This window comes from Octopus sinensis, linkage group LG4 (genome assembly GCF_006345805.1).
Source record: "Octopus sinensis linkage group LG4, ASM634580v1, whole genome shotgun sequence".
Lineage (NCBI taxonomy): Eukaryota > Metazoa > Mollusca > Cephalopoda > Octopoda > Octopodidae > Octopus > Octopus sinensis.
In genome coordinates, this window is record NC_043000.1 from 128,341,446 (window position 1) to 128,369,403 (window position 27,958).

At 37.0% G+C, this 27,958-nt stretch overlaps 1 protein-coding gene across 1 annotated transcript in view; it reads right to left on the reverse strand.

Annotated features, from left to right (window-relative positions):
* Positions 1-325: 325 nt before the first annotated feature.
* The window catches only part of LOC115210865 (sprouty-related, EVH1 domain-containing protein 2), a 190,565-nt gene continuing 162,932 nt past the window's right edge, over positions 326-27,958 (reverse strand). Inside the window, exons 4-5 of the mRNA XM_029779626.2 lie at positions 4,205-4,257; positions 326-1,815 (exon numbers count right to left, since the gene is read on the reverse strand). Coding sequence (XP_029635486.1) covers positions 916-1,815; positions 4,205-4,257 — 953 coding nt within the window. The 3' untranslated portion in view covers positions 326-915. The remainder of the gene's footprint in view (positions 1,816-4,204; positions 4,258-27,958) is intronic.

Here is a 27,958-nt window from a genome sequence, read left to right on the forward strand (position 1 = left end):
TGTATATACATGTACATATATACACACATACATATATATGTATATATGCATGTATATATGTGTGTGTGTGTGTGTATACACACACACACATAGAAAACATATATACAAATATATATGTGCGTGTGAATGAATATACAAAAGTATGTGAGTATGTGTGTGTGTATGCGTGTGTGCATATATATATATATATATATATATATATATATATATAAACACACACATACACATACATATTTATATCTGTAAATATGCAGAGTGCGTGTTTTTGTATGCTTGTATGTGTATATACATGCAGTTATATCCTTATGTATACATATCCATATTTTTCTCATAATTTGTAGACCACACACACAGACACACACACATGCATGCACACACACATATTTGTTTTTATGCTTCATCTCTTGCTTTTCAATATAATATTCTTTACTTAACTCTTTCAAATTAATCTTATACATCCACTACCATGTAATTTCATTCAATTTTATTCCAAAATACCTTCTTCATTTCTTTACATACCAAATATCATCTTTATTTCTTTTACTCTGTTACTTATTTATTTATTTATTGGGGGTGGGGGGAAATGCTTCTCTGTCTTCAACTTAAGAAATGGAGGAGGTAAAAAAATTACTCGCTTTTTCTCACACCTCACTCAATTCTCTCTTTTGCTCTCTCTCACACTTTCAAATCATCCCATATTTTGTTTTATTTTCGTCTTTTCTGTAACATTGTATGTATGTGTGTGTAATTTTATATATATATATATATATTAGCACATTCTATGTGGTCTTTGTTTCATTAAACAAGTGTTGATTCCACCTGCTAACATCATTTCCACAAGTGCATGTCCTACACCCAAGTGTATAACTTACTGCTGTCACTGTATCAAGAATGTGGTGACAGCAGTAACCACTCTCAATGCTCCCCACCAGCAAGATGACGACCTCCACAGCAGCCAGACTTTTTGCCACACATATGGCAGCTAAACAGAGGCCAATAGCACCAGATGCATGGTAATAAAAAGGACAGAAATGTCAACATTGTCCATTTTTTACAATTGTTATCGTCCTGAAAATCACAAATGCATGTATGTGTGTACTCCCCTTCTGTGTCTGACATACAGTGATAGATAACACCAGTTGCGCACGTGACACAGCTTACATGTTCAATGCAACTCTTTACTCGGTCAGGTGCATACTGACAGCTCCCTCTGGAGTTGTTTTCCACTGAGAAATTCTCTTGACAATATTTACAGGTGGACATCGGGCTGAGAAGCCTGTTTGATTGATGGTTTCCTTTCTGGCGATCTTTTTTCTTTTTGCTTTTCTCTGGCAATGGAGGACCATAACTACTGACAGCATGCCGTTTGAGATCTGGAGGGTGGCGAACTATCTCAAGATTGGGATAGTGATAATCATGATTCTGGTGTTTGGAAAACGTGACATAAGAGTATCTGTCCGACATGCCAACATTGTCCGGCTCTAGAAGGGCAACTTCCGATTTCCCACTGATAGAGACAGGTTCATCTTTTATACAGTTATCATCTTTTCCAAAACTGCTAGTCTCAATGCTGTCAGATTTGCTAAAGCTTTTTTCTTCACTTGGAGAGGAAGCTGGATTTGTACAAGGGGTGTGGAGGCTAGGTATGTAAATGTGATGCAAATGGTTTTTCGTATTTGAGTCGATGAAATGCTCATGCGTTGGTGATGTTGATGAGACAGGTGATGAACAGAGTGCTGGACTGCTAGTTGTTGTTGATGTGGTACTTGCAGACTGAGATGAGCTGTTTTTACGGTCAAGGGGAAGATCTATAGGCTGCATAGTGTTTCAACAATGCAGTGGAAGAAAAAGAGAAAAAAAAGAAAAATTTAGCAACAGGCATTTAAAAGTAAAACAAACACAACAAAACATAAAACCTTAATAAAAAACCACAATAATACACAAATATATCGCCACTTATTTTACCCCAACTTTTCTACAAAGTGCCATCAAATCTCTAGTCCAATCCTCATTCATCCTTCAATTTAATCATCCCCTGCCCTACCCCATATATAACCATCCAGTTCTTTTGCTCCCAGTGCCCTTCCTAACACCTAACATCACCATCTTTACCTTTCTTTAATTACCTCCACCCACTCTTGTATAATACAAGTAGCCATGCAGCTTCTCAAAAATAAGAAACCAGTTCTGACCGCTTCCTTCATGCCTTATACCTTTCATCACATTATATAAAGCTGCTTAACCTCTTCACTGTAGTTCCACTCAGATGAAGTGGCACTTAGTCTTCTGAGTCGCATGGCAACTTCACTAGTGCTGGTGTCATGAAAAATGCACCCAGTTCACTCTGTGGAGAGTTTGGCTTTAGGAATGGCATCCAGTTGTAAAAAGTATGTCAACAACAACATTGGAACACAATGCAGTGTGGAAGATGGATATTAACAGATGATGATGATGATGTCAAAAACTGCTTAGAACAATGCAGTATATATCATCATCATATTTCACTATTCTTGACCTAACTGTTACCATACATATATATATGTGTGTGTGTGCGTATGTATATATATATATATATATATATATTATATATATATATATATATACTTATATATGTATGTATGCACACATACACACACACAGAAGAATGATTTCTCATTGCCTCCTCTACAAAGCATAAAACCAGAAAAGTTCAAGAGCAGCAGAACATTATTGTGATATCAAAAGATTCCCTATGTGCTTTAACACTGAGCAATTTACAGTGGAATATAACTGACAGTATTGCCATGACACTGACCGTATGGGGCTTCTCACAACTGCACATGCCAAATAGGGATAATGAAATGCATGTATGTAGGGTATATAGTCAATGGAATAACAGACACAGATTAGAAGGTAAAACAAACTAAAATAAGATTTAAACTCAGAATGTATACAGATTCAACTAAATACTTACTCAAGCATTTAATAGATGTTGGGTCATAGGGCAACCCCAATTAAGTAAGCAATGGTTAAATGCATTCCATGATCATCTCACTTTTTTTATGAGTATGTAAGACTGTGTATGTCAATGCTGTCTTTCCTTATACAACAAAATTGGGGATGATTTGGAGATTTAGTTGCTATTTCTAGCAGGTCAAGCAACTATGTAAAATTCCCTTGATGGTTCATATGGTGCTGGGGTAAAATATTGATGCACTTTGAGCCAATGTGTAAGGTTCTATGCAAACATATGCTCTGCTACAAGTAGCAGCCAACTAACTCACAAAAGCCTTAAAAACGAAGGGCACATTGGGTAATTAATGTGATCTTGGAAGTGGTAAAAGCTAGAAAACTTTAATTTATAACAACAGCAGCAGCTGCATTAATCAAAATACTAATGCTGAGCATATTGCACTGGGACAGAACATACTGTACTTGGTTACTACTGTGGTCAGCAGTACAACAAGGCAATTTCCAAGTTTGTACAATGAAGGAGAATAAATTCCATGCAACATACAATATTTGTACCTGTTAGCATGGTTTTGGAATGAGATTTTATTTGAGGCAGGATTATCTTACAGCTGGATGTTCTTCCTGCCTGTTTCTTTTTTTTTTTTCAAGTAAGGGATTTCTTTATTCCACAGGTCTTCAAACATGCAAAATGACCAGCCATAATGTGTACAAGAATGTCAACATCAGTGGATAAGTGTGGAATATATAATCACTGATACACATTTGTGTATGCATGCATACACACTGGTCTTCCTAGAGTTTCCCTCAACCAAATTCCCTCACATGGCATTGGCTGGCTGTAGTGCAAAATACTTAAGGTACCACACAGTGGGACTAAAACCTGAAACCATCTGCTAGTGAGATGAACTTCTTAACCATGCAGCCATGCCTATTACAGTATAATTATTTTGAGTAAGCTTTTTAATGCTCACTTCATTAAATAAGCTAACAGTAATTTAATTATAGAAAATCAGTCATAAGTTCATTTACAGCCACAGGTATTGTGCCGAATCACTGATGAAAGCATCCAGCTCTAGTCGTGAAACTGCACTAATTTTCTAATTCGGCTGTACACACACTTCTGGATCACACTGATACAACAGCTGGTTCAAAGCAGGTGGTTAAAGACCATGCTTACTACTGAAGAAGACCCAAACCCTCAATATCTACAAAAATGATCAGCTAGGTTAGCTTGTTTTGACTGATAACTTACCTCAAATACATCATCATCTCCCTCTAAAGTAATGTTGGAAGGATCCACAGAACCTGAAATGGAAAAGCAGAAAACAATTTCATATTAAGATTCTTAAAGGCAGAAGTTAATAAAAATGTTTTTATTGAATAAATAAAAAGAAGAAAAATGGATAACAACTGCAAAGGATTAAAACAAAAAAGTTGTTGCAAGTATTTCCTGTAAATTAATTAATAATAGCAATCTTTTATAGCCCCCCACCCCCGCCACCACCAAAAAAAACCATGTTAGCTATAAATTATTACAATCTTCTGAAAAATATCTGGTATTTTCTTTCCTGGAATTGCAGCCCTTTAGAACCTTCTGGAACTCTCAGGAACTTCTTTTCTGTCAGCATTTTTCTCCCACATCAATACCAAAAGTCTTGAGGTTTGACTTGGCTCTACCCAAAATAAATAAATTAACCATGATATTACAGGTACTTTGTGGATGCAGGATAACTGAATAGTTAAGTTTGGTTTGCAGTTGTGAGGTCCTTGGTTCAGTCTCCCTGCATGATATTTTGAAGATTACGTTAACAGTAAATGTTTCTGTAGAATACTCAACCACTTACATACAGATTCAGTTGATCACAGGAAAGAATCTGTATGTCAAAACCTACAAAGATCCATTTATGTCATCATGGTGGTTTCAACATCCACTTTTTGATGCTTGCATGGATTAAAGAAAATTCATTTCGGCAGATTTTCTATGGCTGGATGCTTTTCCTGTCACCAAACCTCATCTGTCCTAAGGTAATATTCCCCCTAGTCCTTCCAACATCAACAACACATTTGCCACACATAATTTTACAGAAAAGTGCAAATAAATGACACCATTTGTATAACAGTGAAATTTGTTTACACATAATGTGTGTGGATGTCAAGACAAACATGAATGCATATACACACATGCACATATAAACATTTATACATACATATAAGGTGGGCTTCTTTCAGTTGTTGAGAAGCAAACTTCCTTACTTTATTACCCATTCTGTTGAAATATACTTTCTTTGTTTTAGTTAATTTTGAAAATAATGAATTTAGTAAATGCTGCTTAACTCTAGTTAAACAAACTTATGATCAAAGGCATTCCAACAATGACCATCCTGTCTTTTTAGGATTATTTAGGATTACATGGCTTAATATGTTCCTTTTCATCATTTTTTTTTTCAAAAGAGAAGGATGTGATTTGTAAAAGATTTGACAGCTATTTCTAGCAGATAAAGCAATCATACAGAGAGCCCCTCTTTGGCTTATATTATGGGTAGTGAAGTATGATGATATATCTGATATAACCTTTCTTACTTTTTTTTTTTTTTTTGCTATTGATACCCCAACAGAGCAGCATCTTATCAGTGCCATGCAGGATGACACTATAGAGCTGATGTCAATGCATACACTATACAACTGATGTCAGTTCTTTTTTTTTTGGCTGGTTTTAAATGTCAGCCAATAGGGGTTTTTTAAATGTCAACTCATTAACAAGAAAATTCAGTCAAATAACCAACTTCAAACTAACTATAGTACACATAGTTCTCCCACCGTAGACCAATACATATACTTCATCATACTGTGAATCAACCTACTTCTGCATGACACATTGTGCTGTGCAGTTCTAGAAGAGACTTCTACTAATTATCATTACATCTTTCATTCAACAGAAGAGGTAAGAATAACAAAGAGAGATTAATTAGTTTTTGCTTAATTTGAATCTTCAGAGGCACAGGCATGGCTGTGCAGATAAGAAATTTGGTTTCCCAACCACATCAATTTTGGTTTCAGCCACACCGTGTGGCATCTTAGTTTTCTACTGTAGCTCCATGGCAACTGAAGTTTTCTGAGTGGATTTTACAGATGGAAACTGGAAGAAGCTTGAATAAGGTGCAGGCGTGGCTGAGAGGTAAGAGGCTTGCTTCTCAACCACATTATATATACATATAAAGGGAGAATTCACAAAAAAAAACAAAACAAAACAAAAGACAAAGACAGGTGGTGTAGACAACAAACAGAGATATATTAGTATAATGCTCGGGAAGTGAAAAAGTCTTTAACATTTCGAGCCTACGCTCTTCCACAGAAAAGAACATAGAAAGAAACTAGGAGAGAAATATATATATCTATATATATATATAATATATATATATATATATATATATATATATATCATCATCATCATCACCATCACTACCATCATCATCATCATCATGGTTTAACGTCCGTTTTTCATGCTAGTATGGGTTATATGTATATGTGTGTGTGTGAGTGTGTGTGTGTTCATGTCACCACAACTCAGCGGTTCAGCAAAACTGACTGATAGAATAAGTACTAGGTTAAAAAAAAAAGGGTCCTGGAGTCAATTTGTTCATCTAAAAACCCTTGAAGGCAGTGCTCCAGCATGGCTGCTGTCAAATGACTGAAACAAAAGAATAAAAGAAAGACTATATGTATGTGAGTTTGTATTTCTCTCACATTTGTTTACAGTCCACGATAAAAGCATGTCCAGGTTGTTTGTTGTTTGATGATAGACTGTTGAGATCATTACCTCACTTGGAAACAAGCAAGGTTGGCAACACTTATAAATAAATAAAGCTGACCATAAGAAAACTCCACTGAAATGTACTCTGGTCTGATCCATGGATAAATTGACGCTAAAACAATGATGACAGTGATAGTGATGATGATCTGGGATTCCCTTCCTACCTATTTTTTTCCTTGTAACCATCACCTGTGAGTGTCGGAATTGATGAGTGATTAACAAGTTTATTTTGCTACCATAAATCCCAGGCTCACTACCATGTAGCAAATATTTCATGCTTTTAGTTTCCATATCTTTGTATCAGATTTTGATGATGGGAAAGTTTTTTTTTGTTTTTTTTATTGAGTAGGCAGCCATTCAGTTTTGGATATGTTCTTATGTTTTGAATAAAGTAACCCTAGTCTTGTGCCTAAAATAACAATAAAGTAGTCATGACTGGAAGGACCTCAATCTCAAAAGATGAAGGCAAAGTAGACTCTTGTTTGATTTGAATACTGAATTTTATAGGGACTTTTAATTAAGTAAAAGAAGGCATTTAGTTTGTTGCTTGATGGTTTCTGTTTACTCACCAATCCTCTCATAATGATATTTATTTAGTAATGATTGTTTCAAATTTAGCACAAGGCCAGAAGGTTCAGGGGTGGGGGTAATTCAATTACACTGGTCCTAGTGATCAATTTGGTACTTATTTTATTGACACCCAACAAAAAATGAAAGACAAAATCAACCTTGGCAAAATTTGAACTTAGAATGGAAAGATGTCAAAATGCCCAGTGTGTTAGCAATTCAGTCAGCTCGCCACTTTTATTTAGTAATAATCCTTTCTTCTATAGGCACAAGGCCTGGAATTTGAGGGAGGGGGATAATCAATAACATCGACCCAGTGTTTTACTGGTACTTAATTTATTGACCCCAAAAGGATGAAAGGCAAAGTAGACCTTGGCAGAATTTGAACTCACAACGTTGCAACAGGCGAAATACAGCTAAGCATTTCGTCCAGTGTGCTAGCGATTCTGCCAGCTCACCGCCTTTTTATTTAGTAATAATGTTAACAATAGTTTCTGATTTAGACACAAGGCCAACAATTTTGAGGGGAGGGGTTTAGTTGATATCATCAACTCTAGTAGTTGATTAGTACTTTATTTTATCAACACTGAAAAGATGAAAAGCAAAATTGACCTGGGTGGGATTTGAACTCAGGATGCTGAATCAACTACCAAAAAAATATTCTAACGACTCTGCCAATAATAATACTCGAATTTTGCATAGGAACAAAGGCTTGAAATTTGAGGGGTGGTTATTAAGAGAAATCATTGACAGTACTTGCTTGACACCTTATTTTATTGACGTCAGAGGGATAAAAAATAAAGCTAACGTGGGTAGTATTTGAACTAAAAATCAAAAGAAATATTGCAAGAAATTTTGTGCCACGTTCTAACGATTCTGCCAATCCAACGCCTTCAATAACTGTTTCGAACCCTAACATGGGCACAAGAATAACAATTTGAGGGACGAGCTGGCAAAAACGTTAGCAAGCCGGGCGAAATGCTTAGCAGTATTTCGTCTGCCGATACGTTCTGAGTTCAAATTCCGCCGAGGTCGACTTTGCCTTTCATCCTATCCAGGGTCGATTAAATAAGTACCAGTTACGCACTGGGGTCGATGTAATCGACTTAATCCGTTTGTCCGTCCTCGTTTGTCCCTTCTATGTTTAGCCCCCTGTGTGCAGTAAAGAAATAAATAACAATTTGAGGGAAAGTGTTTGTCGATTACATTGACATAGTACTTTACTGGTACTTGAAACCAGTGGAGATGAATCTGTGAGATTTTTTTAAAACTCAGAACGTATTATAGCCGTGGATATAACAATTTCTAACATGAAAATCGTAATAATTTTCGATATCGTGCAACGATGAATTCTACAAATGTTTGACGTCTATAACCTTCAGACTTGCTGTCTAACTTTGTATTATTCAGGCAAAATTTCCCTGACGGTAGAATTTTTAAGGAATAAGTATTGCTAAGGAAAATAACTCAACCGGCTTGATAGGATGAATTTGGGTAAATAGTGATGTACTGAATGGCGCAGTCAAAAGAAAATACTCGTTTCCTTCTCAGAGCGAAACCTACATATAAGCAGTCATACCACCACCACCACCGTTGCCACAAGCTAACAAGAGAGCTTCTATGCGATCGTTCTAACCGCTAGAAATAGTAACCGAATCTCTTTCAAACCATACTCAACTGTCTTGGAAAAGAAATAGACATATTAGATAATGTAGTCTTCTATAGTCCTAAAAGACGGGATGGCCACATCTGGAACGAGCTGATCTAGGTCTAAACATTCATAACAGCAACATCATTCTTGGTGTATAACTACATAGTTTTCTGTTAAATGTCACAATCAAAGTCAGTGAAAAGCAGAGTAATCCGTAGTTACTTCCCTTAACTATGTCCTGAGAAATACTGATACAGAGGGATAGAAGACGAGAGAGGGGGAGAGAGTGAAAGAGAGAGAGAGAAAGGAAGACAGGATGAAACAAAGACAGAGAATGAGATAAAGAAAGGAAGATAGAGTGAAAGAAAGAGAAAAAGAGAGATAGAGTAAAGAAGACAAGGTAAAAGGCAGAGAATAAGAGAGACAGAATGAAAGAAAGACAGGCACAGAGACAGGTGTGAAGATGGAGAAAGAGGTGAGAGGGGGAAAGAAAGCCATAAGGAGGTGGTAGCGGAGAGGCTGGGAGAACTCATTCAGTACGGTATGACTAATTTTCTCCGGGTACCAGGTCAGAGCTCTGGTAGTTTTCAAGAGGTAGGAGGGCTATTTTCAGACTGTAACTAGGTAGACACCTACCTACCTAGAAAGCTTCTTGTCTAGCTGTTTACATTTCTCTCGATACTTTCACAGACAGAATACGCATACACAGACAAGCATATATATATATATTTAACAATTCACATACTCAGAAACAGATCATACATAATTATTAAACGCATACTTCACACACACACACACACACACACAGATACTGTACTGTTCGTTTGTTGACAGGATCAGCAAAAAAATAAAAACCTACTTAATTTTCCTGAGTGACCCATAACTTCTGTATTGAATGATATGTATGCGTATGTGTATATACAATCACACAGGTGAACTTCTACATACATTAACCGAACACACTGACAACGCACACGCTCATCTATGCGCGCTTGCGCGAAGTTAAGTCTGTGCCGAACCGACAGGCCCATATACAGCGGAGTCTATAGTCCGTTGCTCAAGAACAGAATGCACCGCCTGGTTGGGTAATCGAACCTACAAACTGATGATCGTGAGCTCAACAACCTAGACATTAGGCTATACACATACACACTATGTGTATGTTCCCGCGGAACCAAATCTGCGACTCGGGTTCGGTTCCCTGTCACAACTTACTCTTCTAAACCCATCAAACTTCAAGTGCAAGGTCTCTAGCCCAGTGGTTTTCAACCAGGTTTCCGCCAGTACAGTCCAGGGGTTCCGCAAGAAGTTACAAAACTGCTAAGATCGGCAGTAATTTTTAATTCTCCTGTGCAGATATGTGTGCATATAACTATTAAATTATTGCACAGGGGTTCCTCGAGCCAGTGGAATGTTTCATTGGGGTTCCGCTCCAGCAAAAAGTTTGAAAAGCACTGCTCTAGCCTTAAGATAACTACTTGTTGTCAGTCTGGGAGACCCTGACAAAGCAATAATAATAATAATATTTTTTCTAATATTGGTATATGGTCGGCAGTTTTGAAGGTAATGGACAAATCAATTCCATCGACCCTAGTGCTCAAGTATAACTTATTTCATTAACCCTGAAAGGAAATGAGTTGAAGCCAACGTCTGCCGGAATTTGAACTCAAACTGAAAAGAACCGGAAGATATGCTACAAAGCATTTTGTTCGATGCGCTAACGATTCTGCCAGTTCGCTGCAGGACGATACTGTTGGGATTATATAAAAAGCAAGTAAAGAAGCGAAATAACGGGGGAGGGGGAAATTTTACCCCTAAGAAGGGAATTTGACAAAATCATTGTCACCTTGATCACTAAGATAAGAGCCCCTCTCCTAATTGTTCTCTTCCAGTCTATAGGTGCACGCTCAGAGCAGGCGTTAACTCGGACCATGTTCGCCCCTCTCAATCCACACACATATCTATATATCCTTCAAAAGCCCATAAACTGGTCTCCTTAAAGATCATTCAATCTGCTAGAAATAACAACCGAATAACAGTCCCGAGTCTTTAAAAAAGAAACATGCACTGGATAATGTAGTTCAAGATATGCTAAGCTTGAACAAAAATAACAACCAGCTACCTGTGGCATCGATCGTTTAGAGACAGCACTTTATCTAAGAAATTTGTGGTAATAAGCAATAAATTCCAAGATACCATTCTTAAACTTCTTCAATTACTTGTCTGAATGAAAAGAAACAGAAGTGTACAGACGATTAATAAACTCCTCAACTATATAAGATGACACTCAACAATGTTTTATTTATAGACACGTGAAGTTGTGTTGCTCTCTTTTGAAAAAATGTCTAGACTAAGGTACTTAGCTATAATATATTTTAGTTCATTAAGCTAGGATGTAGAATCTAACTTTAAAGGAAAGGGCTCCTTTACGGTCGCTGGTGAAACCACTGGCTTGCAATGGGCTTAAGCACAACCAACTATGATACTCAATATATGGGGTAGATAGAAGATGGCATCGGCATACAGAAAGAGCAGTCACCAGTGACAAAATACAACAAAGAATGATGGTGAGCCCAATGTTACAAACTGATGATTTGAACCTAGGGTAGAGTGAAAAAAAGAAACAGAAGTGTGAAAATGTTACTCAAAAATTTGAAAATATCAACTTTCCATTCCCAACATATAAGACAGAATACAAGATTGAAATCAGAAATTATGAATCTGATTAATTAGAACCTTGTACGTCTGGATCTTATATGACTGGCAGATAAATTATGAATAGATAAAATTTTGCATAAGCAGTCGGACGAGGGTGGGAGCAAGTTATTAGGCCTCAGAAAGGTTGGGTTGCAAACCACTACATCTAGTATGAGAGATACTACAGAGGGTGGGCCATTCACCTAAACACATAAAGCTAGAGAAGAGAATGTCAATGATGAAAGGGTAAAGGTGGAAGCATATAAAATAAAATCAGCAACAGGAGAGTGCTGAGTAGGAGTAGGAGGAGAAAGAAACTGAAGAAGGGAGGCAGGAGGCGCATGGGAAAGTAGCAGATTAATGAGGAGAGTAAAGAGGGGGTGGATGAAAGAGACTAACAGTAAAGAGTGAGGTATGAGAGGGAAAGTAATGGGGTTAACGAAAAGGGAATGAAGGGACTGAGTAACAAGAGAGGGGTGGGTGGTGGTAATGATGGAAGTATAAAGCAATGAATTAAGAAAATATAAACTAAGAACGAAAAAATGTTATTTTTATCATTTTAAGACACACATACATATATTAAAAATTTAATGATATAAAAGGAAGTTGCAGATAAAGGTATAAGTAAAAGAAAGAAAAAAAAAGTAGTTGTGTTGCGGGGGGGAAAAAAAAAAAAAGAAAAACACGAGGATTATGGCAAGTAACTGGAAGTAGACGGTTCTGATAACAAAAAAAGTTGGGATATGTTCCTCCCCTCACCCGAGAGAAATGGAAGGAAAAAAAAAACGAAAAATTAAAATGAAGAGAAGAGACGAGAAAGGAGGAGAGAGAGAGAGTGTACTTGCAAGGGAGAAAGATAAAGTTAGGAGGGGGGGAAGAAGGATGGGTGACAGAGGGAGTGAGAGGTGGGCAAGCCCCACGAAGGCAGTCTTAGAGAAACACATGGATAATTTTAATCAGATTCGCTTCCTGTCAGTAAGTTAAGACAGTTAGTTCAAAAGTTCAAGCGAAGAGGGAAAAACTTGGTGTGTGTGTGTGTGTATGTATGTATAAATGTAACATGCATACAAAACAACTATTTTTGTATATACACACGCTTAGTAAAAGCAGAAATGGCCTAGCTTATTTTTTTAATACTCTACCCTTTTTTAAATAGATATTGCAAAAACTTCACCATTATCATTACTTTTTTGCAGATGTTGTCAGTTTATAGGGATGTAAGTTAACTTCTTAGCCATGTTGAATGCTTTATGACTGTTAATAATAGTTTTGTCACAAATAACAGCAATACTAAATGTCTGAAAGAGGTATAGGCTGCGGTGGGTTACATAGCGAGGTGGGGTTACAGTAGTGACAATTTGTCATAGCAAGAGGCACAACTTGCACCTCCCAAAAGTGACAAGCCAGCTCACAGACGCCAAGCCGGAATGGCGGCAATGGTCGAAGAACGCGAGTAAGTTCACAGCAAAACCGGATTGGAACGTCCCTGGAGCTCCAGGGAGTCGGTTGCATCTGAAAATCTTGGTGGAATTCCTGAATGGTTCTGTTTAAAGGAATGTGAGCAAATGCGGGCAGTGCCCACATACAACGCTTGTGGAAGGAGAGTGCAACCCAGTGCTTTCTGTTCCCAGAGAGAAAGAGAAACAGATTTGAGCAATGATTTCAGTACCTCCATCAGAGCGACATCAGTCGGAGAAAAAGCAGAAGCTACAACTAGGACAACAACCACTCACGAAAGAGCCTCCGGTGGAGTATACTCCTTAATAAAGCAATATTCATATAACCAGGCACGCGAGATCAAGCTCAGATATACACGAACATAGCCTTGACATCTCCTAAGTCATGAAATAAAAATAAAGTTTTGGGGAAGAGACAGAGAAGTAGCATCTTTTATCTTTTACTTGTTTCAGTCATTAAACTGCGGGTTTGCTGGGACCCCCGCCATGACTTTTTTGTTGAACGATCGACCCAAGTATTTATTATTTTTTTTAAGCTTGGTCTTTTGCCGAACCGCTAAGTTACAGGAACGTTAACACACCAACATAGGTTGTCAAGCGGTGGTGAGGGACAAACACAGACGCAGGGACGCACACATACTTATATACGAAGGCTTCTTTCAGTTTCCGTCTAACAAATCCTCTCACAAGGCTTTGGTCGGCCCGAGATCATAGTAGAAGACACTTGCCCAGGGTACCACGCAGAGGACTGAACCTGGAACCATAAGATTGGGAAGCAAACTTCTAACCACAAAATTAAAGAAAGATCAGATAAGCTAAACTAGTAATCATGCTCTCAAGATACAAATGTTTGGAAGCTCGAAGTTTTACAAAAATAAAAAATAAAATGAAAAACAGCGTGTACGGGACAAATAAGGAGATGTAAAAAGAATCCCAAGACGAAGGTACTTGAAGGGCACATGAAACATTATTAAGTTAACCTGTCTTAAAACTTTGGATTGCTAATACTATAAACAAGGTAGATAACTTCCCCTTATCTTTTCACAAGCAAACATATGGGAATTAAAGAGTGTGATGTGTAAATAAATGAACTTAACTTGGGAATCGACGCAGAAGGGACATTGCTAAATTGTCTCAGATAACTAAGACTAGATCAATCGCTGATTTCAGAAGCTCACTCACTCGCTCTCCTGGTCTACAACGAGATTTATGCTTCGGGACCGATGCATTGATCTAGAGCAGCGTTTTTCAAACTATGGGTCCTGACCCTTTAGTGGGGGGTCGCGAGAAAAAAGTTTGAAAAACGCTGATCTAGAGCAGTGCTCCGCAACCTTTTTTCAAAATTTGGCGGCACACCTGAACTAAAAATACAACTATAAGTACAGGGGAAAAAATTATATTCAGGTTACACTGCGGCATACCTAGCATCGTCTCGTGGCGCATCAGGGTGCCGCGGCATACCTGTTGCGGACCACTGGTCTGGAGGCAAATGCGATATTCATAGATTCAGATAATGGGTCTTTGATGTGGAAAAGCTTCTTCGTTGACTTGATTTGTTCAGTGTCCGTACACTGCTGATTTATGGGTTTATGTGAAACAGCTATTACCATATGCAACACGGATTCACCTATTAATTCAGCCAATCGGGAAGATCCACCCATCACTTTCCTCTAGTTTATAAAAAAAAACAAAGCACGGAATTTTTTGTTTTGTTTTTCGAGGTGGCAATGGTGAAAACGGTTGAAAGATCAAAGGATATAACTTGCATAAATTTTTTCAAGTACCACTGGTAGATGTAGTAGATAGAGAGAGGCACTCCCTTCTGGTGAATTTGGTAGAGCTAGTGAAATACTGGAGTCAATGTAATTGACTAAAACCCGCTTCCCACGAAAATTTCAGGCGTAATGCCTATAATAGAAAGGATTGTTATTATTATTAAAGCGGCAAGCTAAAAGAATCGTTAGCACACCGGGTGAAAAACTTCGCAGCATTTCGTCCGTCTTTACGTTCTGAGTTCAAATTCCGCCAAGGTTGACCTTGCTTTCACCCTTTCGGTGCCGATTAATTAAGTACCAGTGAAATACTGAGATCACTGTAATCGACTAGTCCCCTTCCTTGTGCCTATAGTAGAAAGCATTATTATTAAGGCGGCAAGCTAGCAGAATTGTTAGCACGTTGGACGAAATGCTTGGCGGTATTTCGCCCGTCTTTACGTTCTGAGTTCAAATTCCACCGAGGTCGACTTTGCCTTTCATCCTTTCGAGGTCGATAAATTAAGTACTAGTTGTGTACTGGGGTAGATCTAATCGACTGGGCCCTCCCCATAAATTTCAGGCCTTGTGCCTATAGAAAGGATTATTATTATTATTATTATCATTATTATTATTATTATTATTATTATTAGTAGTAGTAGTAGTAGTAGGTAAGAATATACGGAGGAGGAAAGGTCGGTGGATTGGTAGAATCCTCAGCACATAGAATATGAAGAGCAATTTTGTCCTAAGTTCAAATTTTACGAGGTCAACTTTACCTTTTATCCATCCGGGATCAGTATATGTGCCTACATAAGAAAACATCATTATTATATCTATTACAATACATTAGAACGGCTGTGTAGAGTATAGTGAAATCAGACTAGTTAACGCATATTAAAAAGTTCGCTGCAGTCACTTTTCTAACATCAAATATAACCGAACGGAAAGGCTAAAATGGACCGTCTTCACACTCCTGTGTGAAATATTAACAATAAAATAAAATTAAAAAGATATAATGAATTGAAATACCAGTGATATAGAGACGGGGTCAATTCAATATACTAAACCCCCTTTCTCAAGAAGAAAAAAAAATACTGCTACTGCTATTACAGCTGCCAACACCACCAGTTGGTAGTTTGCTATTCAAGATTACTTGTTACATACACCGACAGGATGATTTAGTGGGAACCAAACAGCAAGCAACTCAACTAACTACAAGCATTTTAAATAGCCCTACCAACCCACTTTATTTATTTATATTTGTATGTGGCTTTTTTTTTTTTTTTTTTTACACAAGCCTTGGTTGTAATCACCACCACCACTAGATATATTTTCTTCAGTTTTTATATAATTCTTTACTGCACACAAGTCTCTTTTTTTTTTCTTATATATTATTGTGAGCCTTTTACCACTGCCGAAGCAGCACAAATAAAAACCAAAAAAAAAAAAAAACGAAAAATACCAGCAACAACAAACTACACGAATACTAAATAAATCTTAGCGCTTATAACATTAAGGAATGTAAGAGCAGTGGGAGGAGATCTGTACAGCAACCAATAGGCAACAAGGAGTTTTGACAGTTTAGAAGTTGTGCGAAAACTTTTCAGATCGTCGAAGCTCTCTTCGTTTTCCCCTAACTTCAATCCTTTGCTTAACTAACACTCATACCTCCACCCACCTCTCTCTTTCCATCTCCCTCCATAAACACACACAACCACGGGATTTTTTTGTATAATTCACATTAATTAAGTAAACTTAAAAGTTGTTATATATATATATATATATATATATATATATATATAATGCTACGTTTATATTTGCACATAATGTGATTAAAACGTCTCTCTCTCTCTCTCTTCACACTTCAAATTTCGACGCAAGGAAAAATAAATGAAAAAGACAACTATGTCAACTTTACGGTGGAACAGAAAACTCGTAGTTAACTGAATAACCTGGATCAAATTAACAGGCACTGCTGCCAAGCTAAAGTGAATAAAAAAAATATGACCCAGTCTTCATATAAACAGCAAGGATAATAATTATAATAAAAATAAATTAAAACGTGAAATAGAAGGAAATAATGCAGAATAAAGCACTCCATGGATGCATTATATACGCCCATATATATATATATATATATACACACACACATGAATATATATAATGTATGCACGCACGCACACACGTGTATGTGTGTGTATATATATATATATATATATATGCGCGTGTATTTTTCAAGCTTCTGAAATCAAGGAAAAATTCGCACAAGTGCTTATTTTTTCTTTCTTTCATACAAGGCAACAAGTATCCCAGCATTCCAAAGTAGCGCCAACATTGCGCTTGTCGATGTCACCAACACCATCATGTAATTGTAATCCAACTTCCTTTTCCGTTCTCGGCCTACTCCTTTTCTCTCACTCTCTTTCTCCTCCTGTTGCGTGAGAAATAGAGAGGGAGAGAAAGAACGAACGACAGGAAATTATATGTATATATATATATATATATAATATATATATATATATATATATATATATATACACACACACACACATGTAAATCTATAATTTCCTGTTGCTCACCCCTTATGTTTGTGTGTATTATGTTTCTGAAATGCTTTAAAATTTACAGTTTTGTAAATTATGGCCGTGACACTAAATAAAATACGAACGGCGTAAAGTAACCTGGTACCGTAACAATTATATGTTCAGTTACAACCCAGGACCAGTGTGTGTGTGTGTGTGTGTATGTATACACCACACAGCTATATAGGTAGGCTTTGTGTTCGGCCTAACAAAATACGTTGCATATAAGTAATCTATGAAAGAAAACTTTCTTTCATAAAGTGACATACACAATTCATTCACTCGTGTCAACCATTCACATACCTGCTTTGTAAAGTCTTGACAGGTTAACGCGCAATAAACACACACATATATAGTAGCACACACTCTCTCTCTCTAACTATGTGTGTGTAGAGAGAGATGTTGGTAAATTGGTTGTTAATGACTCACATGGCCATTACTCGGAGTTTAGACACGAAAGCACACGTTTTTGGTTGATTAGATGGCTGCATCAAGTTTAAGTTTGGCTGCGCTTGGGTACAAACGTGATTCCTTATTGGTCGCAGATAGGCTTGATGTTGGATAAGTCGGGTCATGTGATGAAAGTTGCTACATAAATCCCTACAAAGCTTTATTAAATTGTAAAGTTGCTACAGAGTGTAGAGGGATAATTCAGTCAAAATTAACGCTAGTCAGTAAGTGAATCAACTGGCATTATTTTCGAGTTGGTTGGAACTGACCCAAAACAAAATTTCTCTTGTGATGGCAAATCATAACTCAGCTTAGATTTTCTGTTGGAGAATGTCGAAGGCTACTTTACGATATGAATTCTCTCAAACAGCGATTACCATTATGATGTATCTTACATGAATATGGAATGACAGTAACGACACTGTTTCAAATAAAATGAGGCAGTCATATGTTTGGTCTCTAAGCTTCCAGATGAAATGGGCAAGGAAGTGAAGTTTCAAAGAATCCCCTATCTCTAGACATGCAGAAGTTCTGATCTTGTTTATACCATTTTTTGAAGTCGTTAGTAGTAAGTCCCCTATCTGGTGGGGTGTGTATAGTTTTCCATACACCATGACCTTGGAAAGTCCAAACGAGTTGATAGTATATATCTACAAGGAATTCCTTTTGCTATAATTATGAACCTAGTAGCAGACACAAGCAGGAGAGCCCTGCTCATAATGACACGCCTCAACCGAAAATATACATCCTCAGAGCCCCTATGCTAGTAACCCAGCAGTAATTGTCAAAACAGGTTCCCTTGCCCACTTCACTTAGAGGCTCAGACACGACTTCCTCAGCATAACTTGGAACAATGTCAATAGCTTCCCTCCGGTATTTGCAGACAATGTCTGTCCGAGAAACTACATATATACTTTCGCTGCCCGTTGTATTCTTTAAAAGAAAATCTGAAATTATCTCATCATAGACGTATTTTCGTTTCAGGTCAATGATTTGTGTTCTGTTTATGTTTTAAAAGCTTTTTTAATAGGTGTGGTGCCTGATGCATTTGCATCATAATATGAATGTATATATTCCACGTTCACATACACCTATATACACATCCACTTTACAAGTAGCTATATTCATACAAATATGCACACCTACATGTAAACATTCGAATGAAGTTTCTTCAATGAACGATATAAAAACAAAATAAAGCATACACGCGCACGCGAAAACCCTCACGCAAGCACTGTATAAAAAGGAATTGTAAAAATACAAAAATGTTATCTTAGCCGTCACTTACAAGCAGACAGATTGCTGCCTTCTCGATATTCTTGCCTTTGATCCAGCAGAACATATAGATAGATAGATAGATAGATAGAGAGCGGTGCCGGTACGCGGCAAATTTCCAGAAAAGAAAGAAACATTATAAAATGCTTATGTAATATTGTATTATTTGTTTATAAAATAAATTAAAAAATTGTCAACTTTTATCATATTCATAATATATATTGTTTCCGGTGTAAATTAATATTACTAAGAGATATTACCGGTCCCTGGCATATGTGGGGAGGGGGAACTGCCTGTATGCCACATCAGATAGTTTGAGAAGCACTTGTCTAGTTTTCGTTTTCAGCTGAGTAGACTGGCGCAGCGTTGTATCCTTGCTCAAGGTCACAACATGCTGCCCAATCCAGGATTGAACCCACGGCTTTGCGATGGTACGCGCAACACCTTAACCGTTGGGCCAAGCGCCTTCACAAAATTTTTTATAAAGTGGAAGGAAGTGATCAAAAGACGGTTAGAAGTTAGTTGTTAATAAGACGTAAATGAGATGAGACAGGACACAAGGAAGAATAAATGAAGAGTTCAATGAATTTGCGAATCACGTCCTTCTACACACGAAACATACATATGGATAGATATTTCTGTTCTCTCTCTCTCTCTCACACACACGCACACATACATGTATATATACTTACCTATGTATATACATGTATGGTGATGGAATGAACAGAGGTGATAAGAGGGCACTGTAAGATGCTGCAATCCAATGGTGGTTACCCGTAAAAGGTATGATGTACTGAGAAGTTGTACTTTAAATGGGTTTACTTGTGAAAGATGCCGTAAGCATCTATTAAGATGTGTGTGCAATGATGTGTGTTCGTCCTTTACGAGTATAGGCATATATAAACACGAGTCTGTTCACATAAGGGCACGCACACACTCCCTCATTTGAAACCATATTAATTTTAACATTTTAAGAAATGTAAGCTGCGAAGATTTACATATGTATATGTAAGTTCTGACGCCGTTCTTATGTGCAGCATAAAAGTACGTATTCATGTAATTTTCGTGGTGTGATTCTTTTGCATGGTTCAAATAGACATAAGCGGCGGAGATGTACATAAATACCCGTAAAGTGAAATGTATACAGGCCAAGTGAGGATTGTAAACAGTATTGAATGGAAGAAGAGTGAGGTGCTGCAACTTAAGTGACAGTTACCTGTAACAGGTACAGTGTATGAAATGACAAGCAATACTTAACAAAAACTAAAAGAAGAGGGCATTCTGTAAAAAGGAATGGTATGTAATTATTGATGCAGTGGTGTAGTAAAGCTGTTAGTGAATGAAAATGAGTTTCAAGAATAGTTAAAACTACATGAAAAGAAAACAAAAATACGAAGACGAGCTTGTAGGTAGCTCAGTGTATAAGCGATGGTAAAAATAACAGTATAAGAAAATTTTCGCGATAACAAAATGAAAGTAAATGTTCGCAGAGTGTACTTTCTAGAGGACAAGAAGAGATTAATTTCAGCTTAGAGTTTAATGAATTCTAAGCTGAATTTAGTTTTTCCTTGCTCTCATCTAAGTATGTTGCGCTTCTTTTTTTTTTTTATAGATAAAGACGGTATTTCAATGCATTGATGTACGAGAACAATTTCGATAGATTCCTGTTCTTCTGGCCCCAAATATATCGTGAGAAAGAACGAAAGAAATATAAAGAGAGAAGAGTCGTATTTTTTCGTGGTCGTCTTTGAAAGAGCAGATATACTGGTTAAATCTTATTTTCAAAGTTTCACAGTAAAACCACCTATGGAACATTATTCACTGGTACCTCCAAGAGAAGCTTTCCAGGAAGATACCATTTCGTAGACAGGAGTTAGGATTTTTTCACTGTTCATTTTAGCTAGAGAAAATGAAGCCGCCACCAGATGCTACTTTTACTAAAGATATTTTGGAATTCATGATTTGTGGGGAGGTATTTGTTCATTAGATTTGTAAAAAGATCAGATGGCTTTTGAACTGTTTGAGGTAAATGGTGAGTTAAGCTAAATTATTTTCCTGTCTCTTTCACTCTCGGTGGTTGTATGTACACAGGCGCATGTGTGTATATATATATATATATATATATATATATACCTATACACTGTTTTTACATTTGTCTATTTTCCTTTTAATATTTGCATTACATCAGTGAGCTTTAACGGTAAATTTTTAGGGCATTATATATGCTACATATGTAGGCTTAATTTTTTGGACCTTCAGTTCAAAAAACCTCTAGGCCATTCAGTCATTCCTGTAGCAATCTCAGTAAATAAAATCACACACGCACGTATGTATGTATATGTAGTGAACTACAGAGTATATTTATAGAATTATAAAATGGTAAGTTGGCAGAGTCATTAAAGTGTTGAATCAAATGCTTTGCAGTATATATTCCAACGATCTGAGTTCAAACCTCACAGTGCTCTAATATGACTTTCAGTCAAACAAGCATTGATAATCAAAATTTCAGCCAGTCTAGTATTGAGGTCAGTTTCTCTGTCTGTCTCTCTTGATGATGATGGTGATATATTTATGAAATATATTTACCCATTTGTCTGTCTGAACATTTGAGGTGAAGAATAAAAAAAAAAAAACACTGTACAGGCTTTCATACTGACAGCCATATCAGAATCCAAACAAATGAAACAAATAAAAAGGGAGAAAAAGGATAAGAAAAATACAAAAGTGCCACTCATTCTCAGTATATCAGTTCCCAGTAGACACTCACTGTAGGGTTTCATTGCCACATGTTTTTTAAGACATTGGAACATCCAAGGTAATTTAAAACATGACATGTTATTATCATCCCCAGAATAATAAACAATTTCACATGCAGGTGAAATAGACTATATTCACTCACTATCAACAGCAATTACTTATAGGTCTAAATCTGTTGACCCATTCTTACACACACACCACAGGAGCGTATATACATACACACATTGTATGTCTATGTGAGTGTGTAAGGGGTTGGCAATAAGCAGAGAAAGCATTGGGTTGCAAGGTCCCTTTAGCTACGTCTTACTGACGACTATTCAATCTCTCTAGCACTGGTCCCACATGAAAATGCATGCAGTATACTCTGTAAAACAGTTAGCAACAGGAAGGGCATTCAACTATTGAAACCAAGCCATATGACATATACAAGCACCAGTCTTTAGGAGCAGCAGCTCCCAGTAAGAAATGACCCAGATTGTCATGGTTTGTTCAACCCATGCCAGCATGGAAAGCAGAGACAAAATACTGCTGCCGCTGATGATGATGATAATGATATATGGGTTCATAAGACCAGTTTCCTGGATACTGTGGTGTATATATGATTAATCCAGTCCACTGCAGCTAAGTGAACCAGAGCAACATGAAATTATGTGTTTTGCTGAAGAACAATGTATTGCCCTGTCCTGAAATTGAAGCCACAATCTTATGATCATGAGTGTAATCCTCTAAGCACTAAGCAATGCATTTCCACCTGCTTAGTCATTGTTGGAGAACAGTTAGAGTATTGGACAAAATAACAAGCCAATGATGGAGCCTAAATGTGATTGCTTGACCTACTAGAAATAGCACCCATACCTTCTAAACCTCACACTCTACTGGTAATATGTTCCATGATACACTGTCTGAAAAGAAAATAGGAGGATGATCATGGCTACTCAGTCTTTGATTTTGTCTCCTGATTCAGATATGATTTAGAACCAAATAGTAAATGAAAAAATAAAAAAATGCTATATATAGGCATCTGTATTATAGCACTATGCAGCCTTGAAACACTGATATGATGGTGTTAGGAAGACCTTAAATATACACTGCTAACAGCAACAAAATCATTCACAAAAACTGGAAATGAAAAGGAAAAACAGGGGATATGAAAGCAGAAAATGAAGTAGAGTTTTAGCTGAATTAACCACAACTCTAACATTAAACCTAACTATGCATGAAAGAAAAGCTACTATACACATGCATATGTGATGAGCATTATATACTTTTTCTTTTACTTCCTTCCAAGGCCATTTCAAGAATGGAAGTTTGATTTTCTGTCAACTGAACTTGTGTCCTACTTAATATGTCTACTCTGAAAATGGCCCAGTCCACTTAGCTGTCAAGAACCTCTGCATGGTAGAAAAAACACCATTCACCATTGTAAACATTGGCAATTAACTATAGGAAAATCTACTTGTAGTAGATTAGATTCCTAATTTACAGTGAATAGATCACTGTAAGGGCAATGTACAGAATAGTTTTTGCATTTCTGTCTGGTATCATTAAAACCAAAGGTAAACAGGGATTTGTGAAAACACCAACATCCAGTTACAGCATACTGTGTAGGGGAGCAGTGTTATAATATACAATAGCAACAACAACGACAATAACAGGTTGATGTGTTGATTTCCATCCTGTTTTCTCTTTGGTAGATTTAAGATCACTTTCCTCATGCATCAATACACTTCTAACACTAGACAACTGACATACCATCTCTCTCTGTTTCTTGTACTATTACTACAATGTCTCTTCCTCTGAATAAGCAATCTGAGTATCAGCTGAACTTCCCCAAGATCACTCTTGCAACCCTGATACATTTTAAGTTTGATTTTCATCCACTACACAAGAGCCTGTGCAACTTATTTCATCCACTACGCAAGAGCCTGTACAATGAACTTTTACCTAGTTCTCTCTCTGCAGAATCACAACTATCAAAACCCATCTCTCTTCCTGCAGCTCTGCTCTTTTAGGCTAAAAATCAGACCAACCATAGATCTACCATTTTGGGGCCATGTCTATTACCCTTGTAATAGACATATTGCTTCTTCATCATCTTGCAAGGTAAGAAATTTGCTTAGGAAGGAATGAATTGATTATTTTAAACCTAGTACTATACTGAATTGATCTTGAAAGTTTGAAAAGCAAAGCTGAACTAGATGAGATTCAAAACCAAAATGTTAAAAGTCAGAACAAACAATGGGAGACATTTTTGTTTCACCAACCCACTGTTCTAATGGTTCTACCAATTCACTGTTCTAATGGTTCTACCAATCCACTGCTATAATAAAACAATAATATGCTATAGGCATAAAGCCTAAATTTGTTGGTGAAGGGTCTAGTTGATTACATTAACCCCAGTACTCAACTGGTACTTACTTTATCAACCTCCAAAATATGAAAGACACAATCAGTTTTGGTGGAATTTGAACTCAGAATTTAAAGCCGAAAGAAATGCTGTGAAGCACCACCATATCATCATTTAATGTCTGCCTTCCATGTTGGCATGGGTGGGATGATTTGACAAGAGCTGCTCAGGCAGAAGCCTGCACCAGACTTCTGTAGTTGTTTTGGCAGGATTTTTACAGGTGGATGCACTTCCTAACAACAACCACTCAGCAGAGTGGACTTAGTGCTTTTTATGTGGCACAAGCACAGGTGAGGTCAGTTTTGGCAAGGTTTTTAAAGCTGGATGCCCTTCCAAATGCCAACTACTTTACAATGTGGACTGGGTACTTTTAAGTGGCACCTGCACTGACAGGATCAGTCACAAGGCCTGAAATTTTGGGAGAGGGGCTTAGTTGACCATATTGACCCTAGCGCTTGACTGGAACTAATTTTATTGACCCCACCACACAGATGAAAGGCAAAGTCGACCTCAACAGAATTTGAACTCAGAATGTAAAGATAGACAAAATGCCACTAAGCATTTTCCTTGCATGCTAATGATTCTGCCAGCTCACCTTATGAAAAAAAAAATCCTTTCTAGTATAGCTACAAGGCCTGAAATTTGGGGGAGAGAGTAAGTCAAATTACATTGACCCCAGTACTCAATTGGTACCTATTTTATTGACTCCAAAAGGATAAAAGGCAAAGTTGACCCCAATGGACTTTGAACTTGGAATGTAAAGATAGACAAAATACCACTTAGCATTTTGTTCCATGTGCTAATGATTCTGCCAGATCAACACCTTATAACAACAACAACAATAATAAGAAGAAGAATAGTGCTCATGGGAACTGCCCATATCCTATGTAAAATACTGTCTATGTAATCCCTAATTTTAAAACAAACTTATAATTTTATGTTTTCTTAGACATTCTCTAGGACAATACTTTGTACAAAACCAGATATATGGCATCCTAGTCATAACACCAACTTGAACTTCTAACTTGTCTCTTGAGGTCTCTGGGTGAGATTTGGAGTTAACTTGTACAAATACAAAGTAAAAGTCAAACATATAATAACAATAATAATAATGATATGTCTTGATATACAAGATGGGCTACAGCAAATATTCTGCTCAATACCACAGATTTGTTTGTCTGTTGTTTGACCATAACAAGTTGAGCATGTTCCTTAATGGCTGATGATATGTGCATCTCTGATCACAAACAGAAGTAGTGGGGGAGCATCATAGCCATGTGTTGGAAGGGATTCTTTGGCTTTTGAATAATTCACCTCTGGAAACATGGGTGTTTTGTTCATCATCCTTAAACAAACCTTATTCAGGGACCTTTTGAGCGGGATGGGCTACTTGACCTGAAGAAAATTCTAACTGTGCCCCCACGTGCAAGGTCATGTGCTGTTCATATTGTAATAAGATCACTATGACATGCACATATGGTTGTGATGCATGTGCCTGATGTACCCTTATCAGACGGGTTGTCATGATGGGTATAAAGGGCTTCGTATATTTTACCCCAGTGTCAATTTCATGGCACGCACAGCTCTCTCACTCAATAATAATAATAATATTTCTTTCTACTATAGAACCAAACCATGAAATTTTGTGGGAAGGGGGCTAGTTGATTAAATCAACCCCATTACTCAACTAAGACACAAAGTTAGAAATTCGAAGGAATGGGTCAATCAAATAAATTACACCTAGTACTTGACTGCTACTTTATTTTATCACCCACAGAAAGATGAAATGTAAAATCAACCTTGGTAGGATGTGAACACAGAACATTATAACAACAAAATGAAAAAAAGTACAAATAAGACTCAATTATTTGTCTCCTCTTAAAACACTTCCTTTTAAATGTCCCACCCTGCTCACACTCCACACACACCCATCCACCTAAATACACACACACACCTATGTTCATAAATAATGAACAGATATGTACATTATAGGTTGATATATGCCTATGAACATTTATCAATACATGTGTGCATATGGAGGAATGAATGAATGTGCATTTACCTACACACACATATTTATGCATGTATACATAAATATAAAAAACATATATTGATATAAATATATATAATCACACACATGTATACTACACAAATACATTCATGCATGTATACATGTTTGTGTGTGTGTATATATATGTGTATATATACATATATATATATAGATAGATAGATACATGTATGTATGTATGTATAATGGACATGTGTATGTAGCTGGAGACAACTGTCTGGTGTCGCAATAAATAATGAGCCACTATCATTAAAAGCTGTCTGTATAAGGATAGGCATCAAATCTGCCTAATTATGGAAAACAATCATTAAATTATACCAGGGAGGTTGGAGATGAGTGGAGAGTGACAGTAGAGGTGCTGGTGATGGTGGTGTTGGCAGAGTTGGTGCTAGATTGTTTAGTGTCCAACAATATAGACCTAAACTGTGGTATGTTAATCACCCACCCAGTCTAGAACCAACACAGAAACAAATGGTGTGGATGGGTGGGTGGATAATTGAAGGGGTATAGAATCCTGCTATTGTGAAACACTAGGATGTGAAATTGGTAAAATTTAATAGATTATATGCTTTTGGGATATTTGTCTCCTGTCTCTCAGTATGTGTGTGTGTGTGTGATCATCATCATCTCCTTAACATCTACTTTCTCATGGTTGCATGGTTGGACAGAATTTACTGAAGTAAATTTTCTACAACCAGATACCCTTCCTGTCACCAACCTTCACCTGTTTCTAAGGAAGATAATATTTCCCCATGATTTTGCTAAATACTGAAAATGAATGACACTGCTTATATGACAATGACACTCAAACTTACACATACTCACACACATGATAAGTTTGTGTCTATCACATTCACTCACAAGGTTGGTCCCAGGCTGTAGTAATAGACACTTTTTCAAGGTGCCATGGAGTGGGACTGAACCCAAAACCATGTGGTTGGGAAAAAACTTCTTAGCCACACGGTCACACCAGCACCTTAGTCAAATTCCAAGAGTCAGAAAGGGACAGACAATCATATATATTATTATTTATAAAATATTATAGTCGCATGATAGCCAAATTACCAAATGGTTTCTTGCCAGAAATGGAGTGGTAAATCTAGTAATCATAAGAAATGGCTGAATGGAATAGTATGGCCTGGGCTCTTTGCCACTTGAAGCCACCTCAGGCCATGCTATTCCATTCCATGTTTATATGGTGTGCATATATGTACTTGTGTGTGTATGTGTGTGTACTAATAACAATGAGCAGACCTACAAATCAAAGGCATTTCATCCATGACCTTCATATTGATTTTTAGAGATATGTAGAATTATATTATCTAATGTGCCCTTTACATACTCAAGACAAGAGGGTGTGATTTGAAGGAGAGTTTGCTATTTCTGGTAGATCTGTTGTTAGATATTTAATTGAAGGGTTGTTTGCATAATCACGAGAGGATTTGTCCTAAATAAATCTATGTCCAATATACTGAGCTAATTCAGCAGCCTACATGCACCATGGGACATGGTGTAATTCTGAAAGGCTTG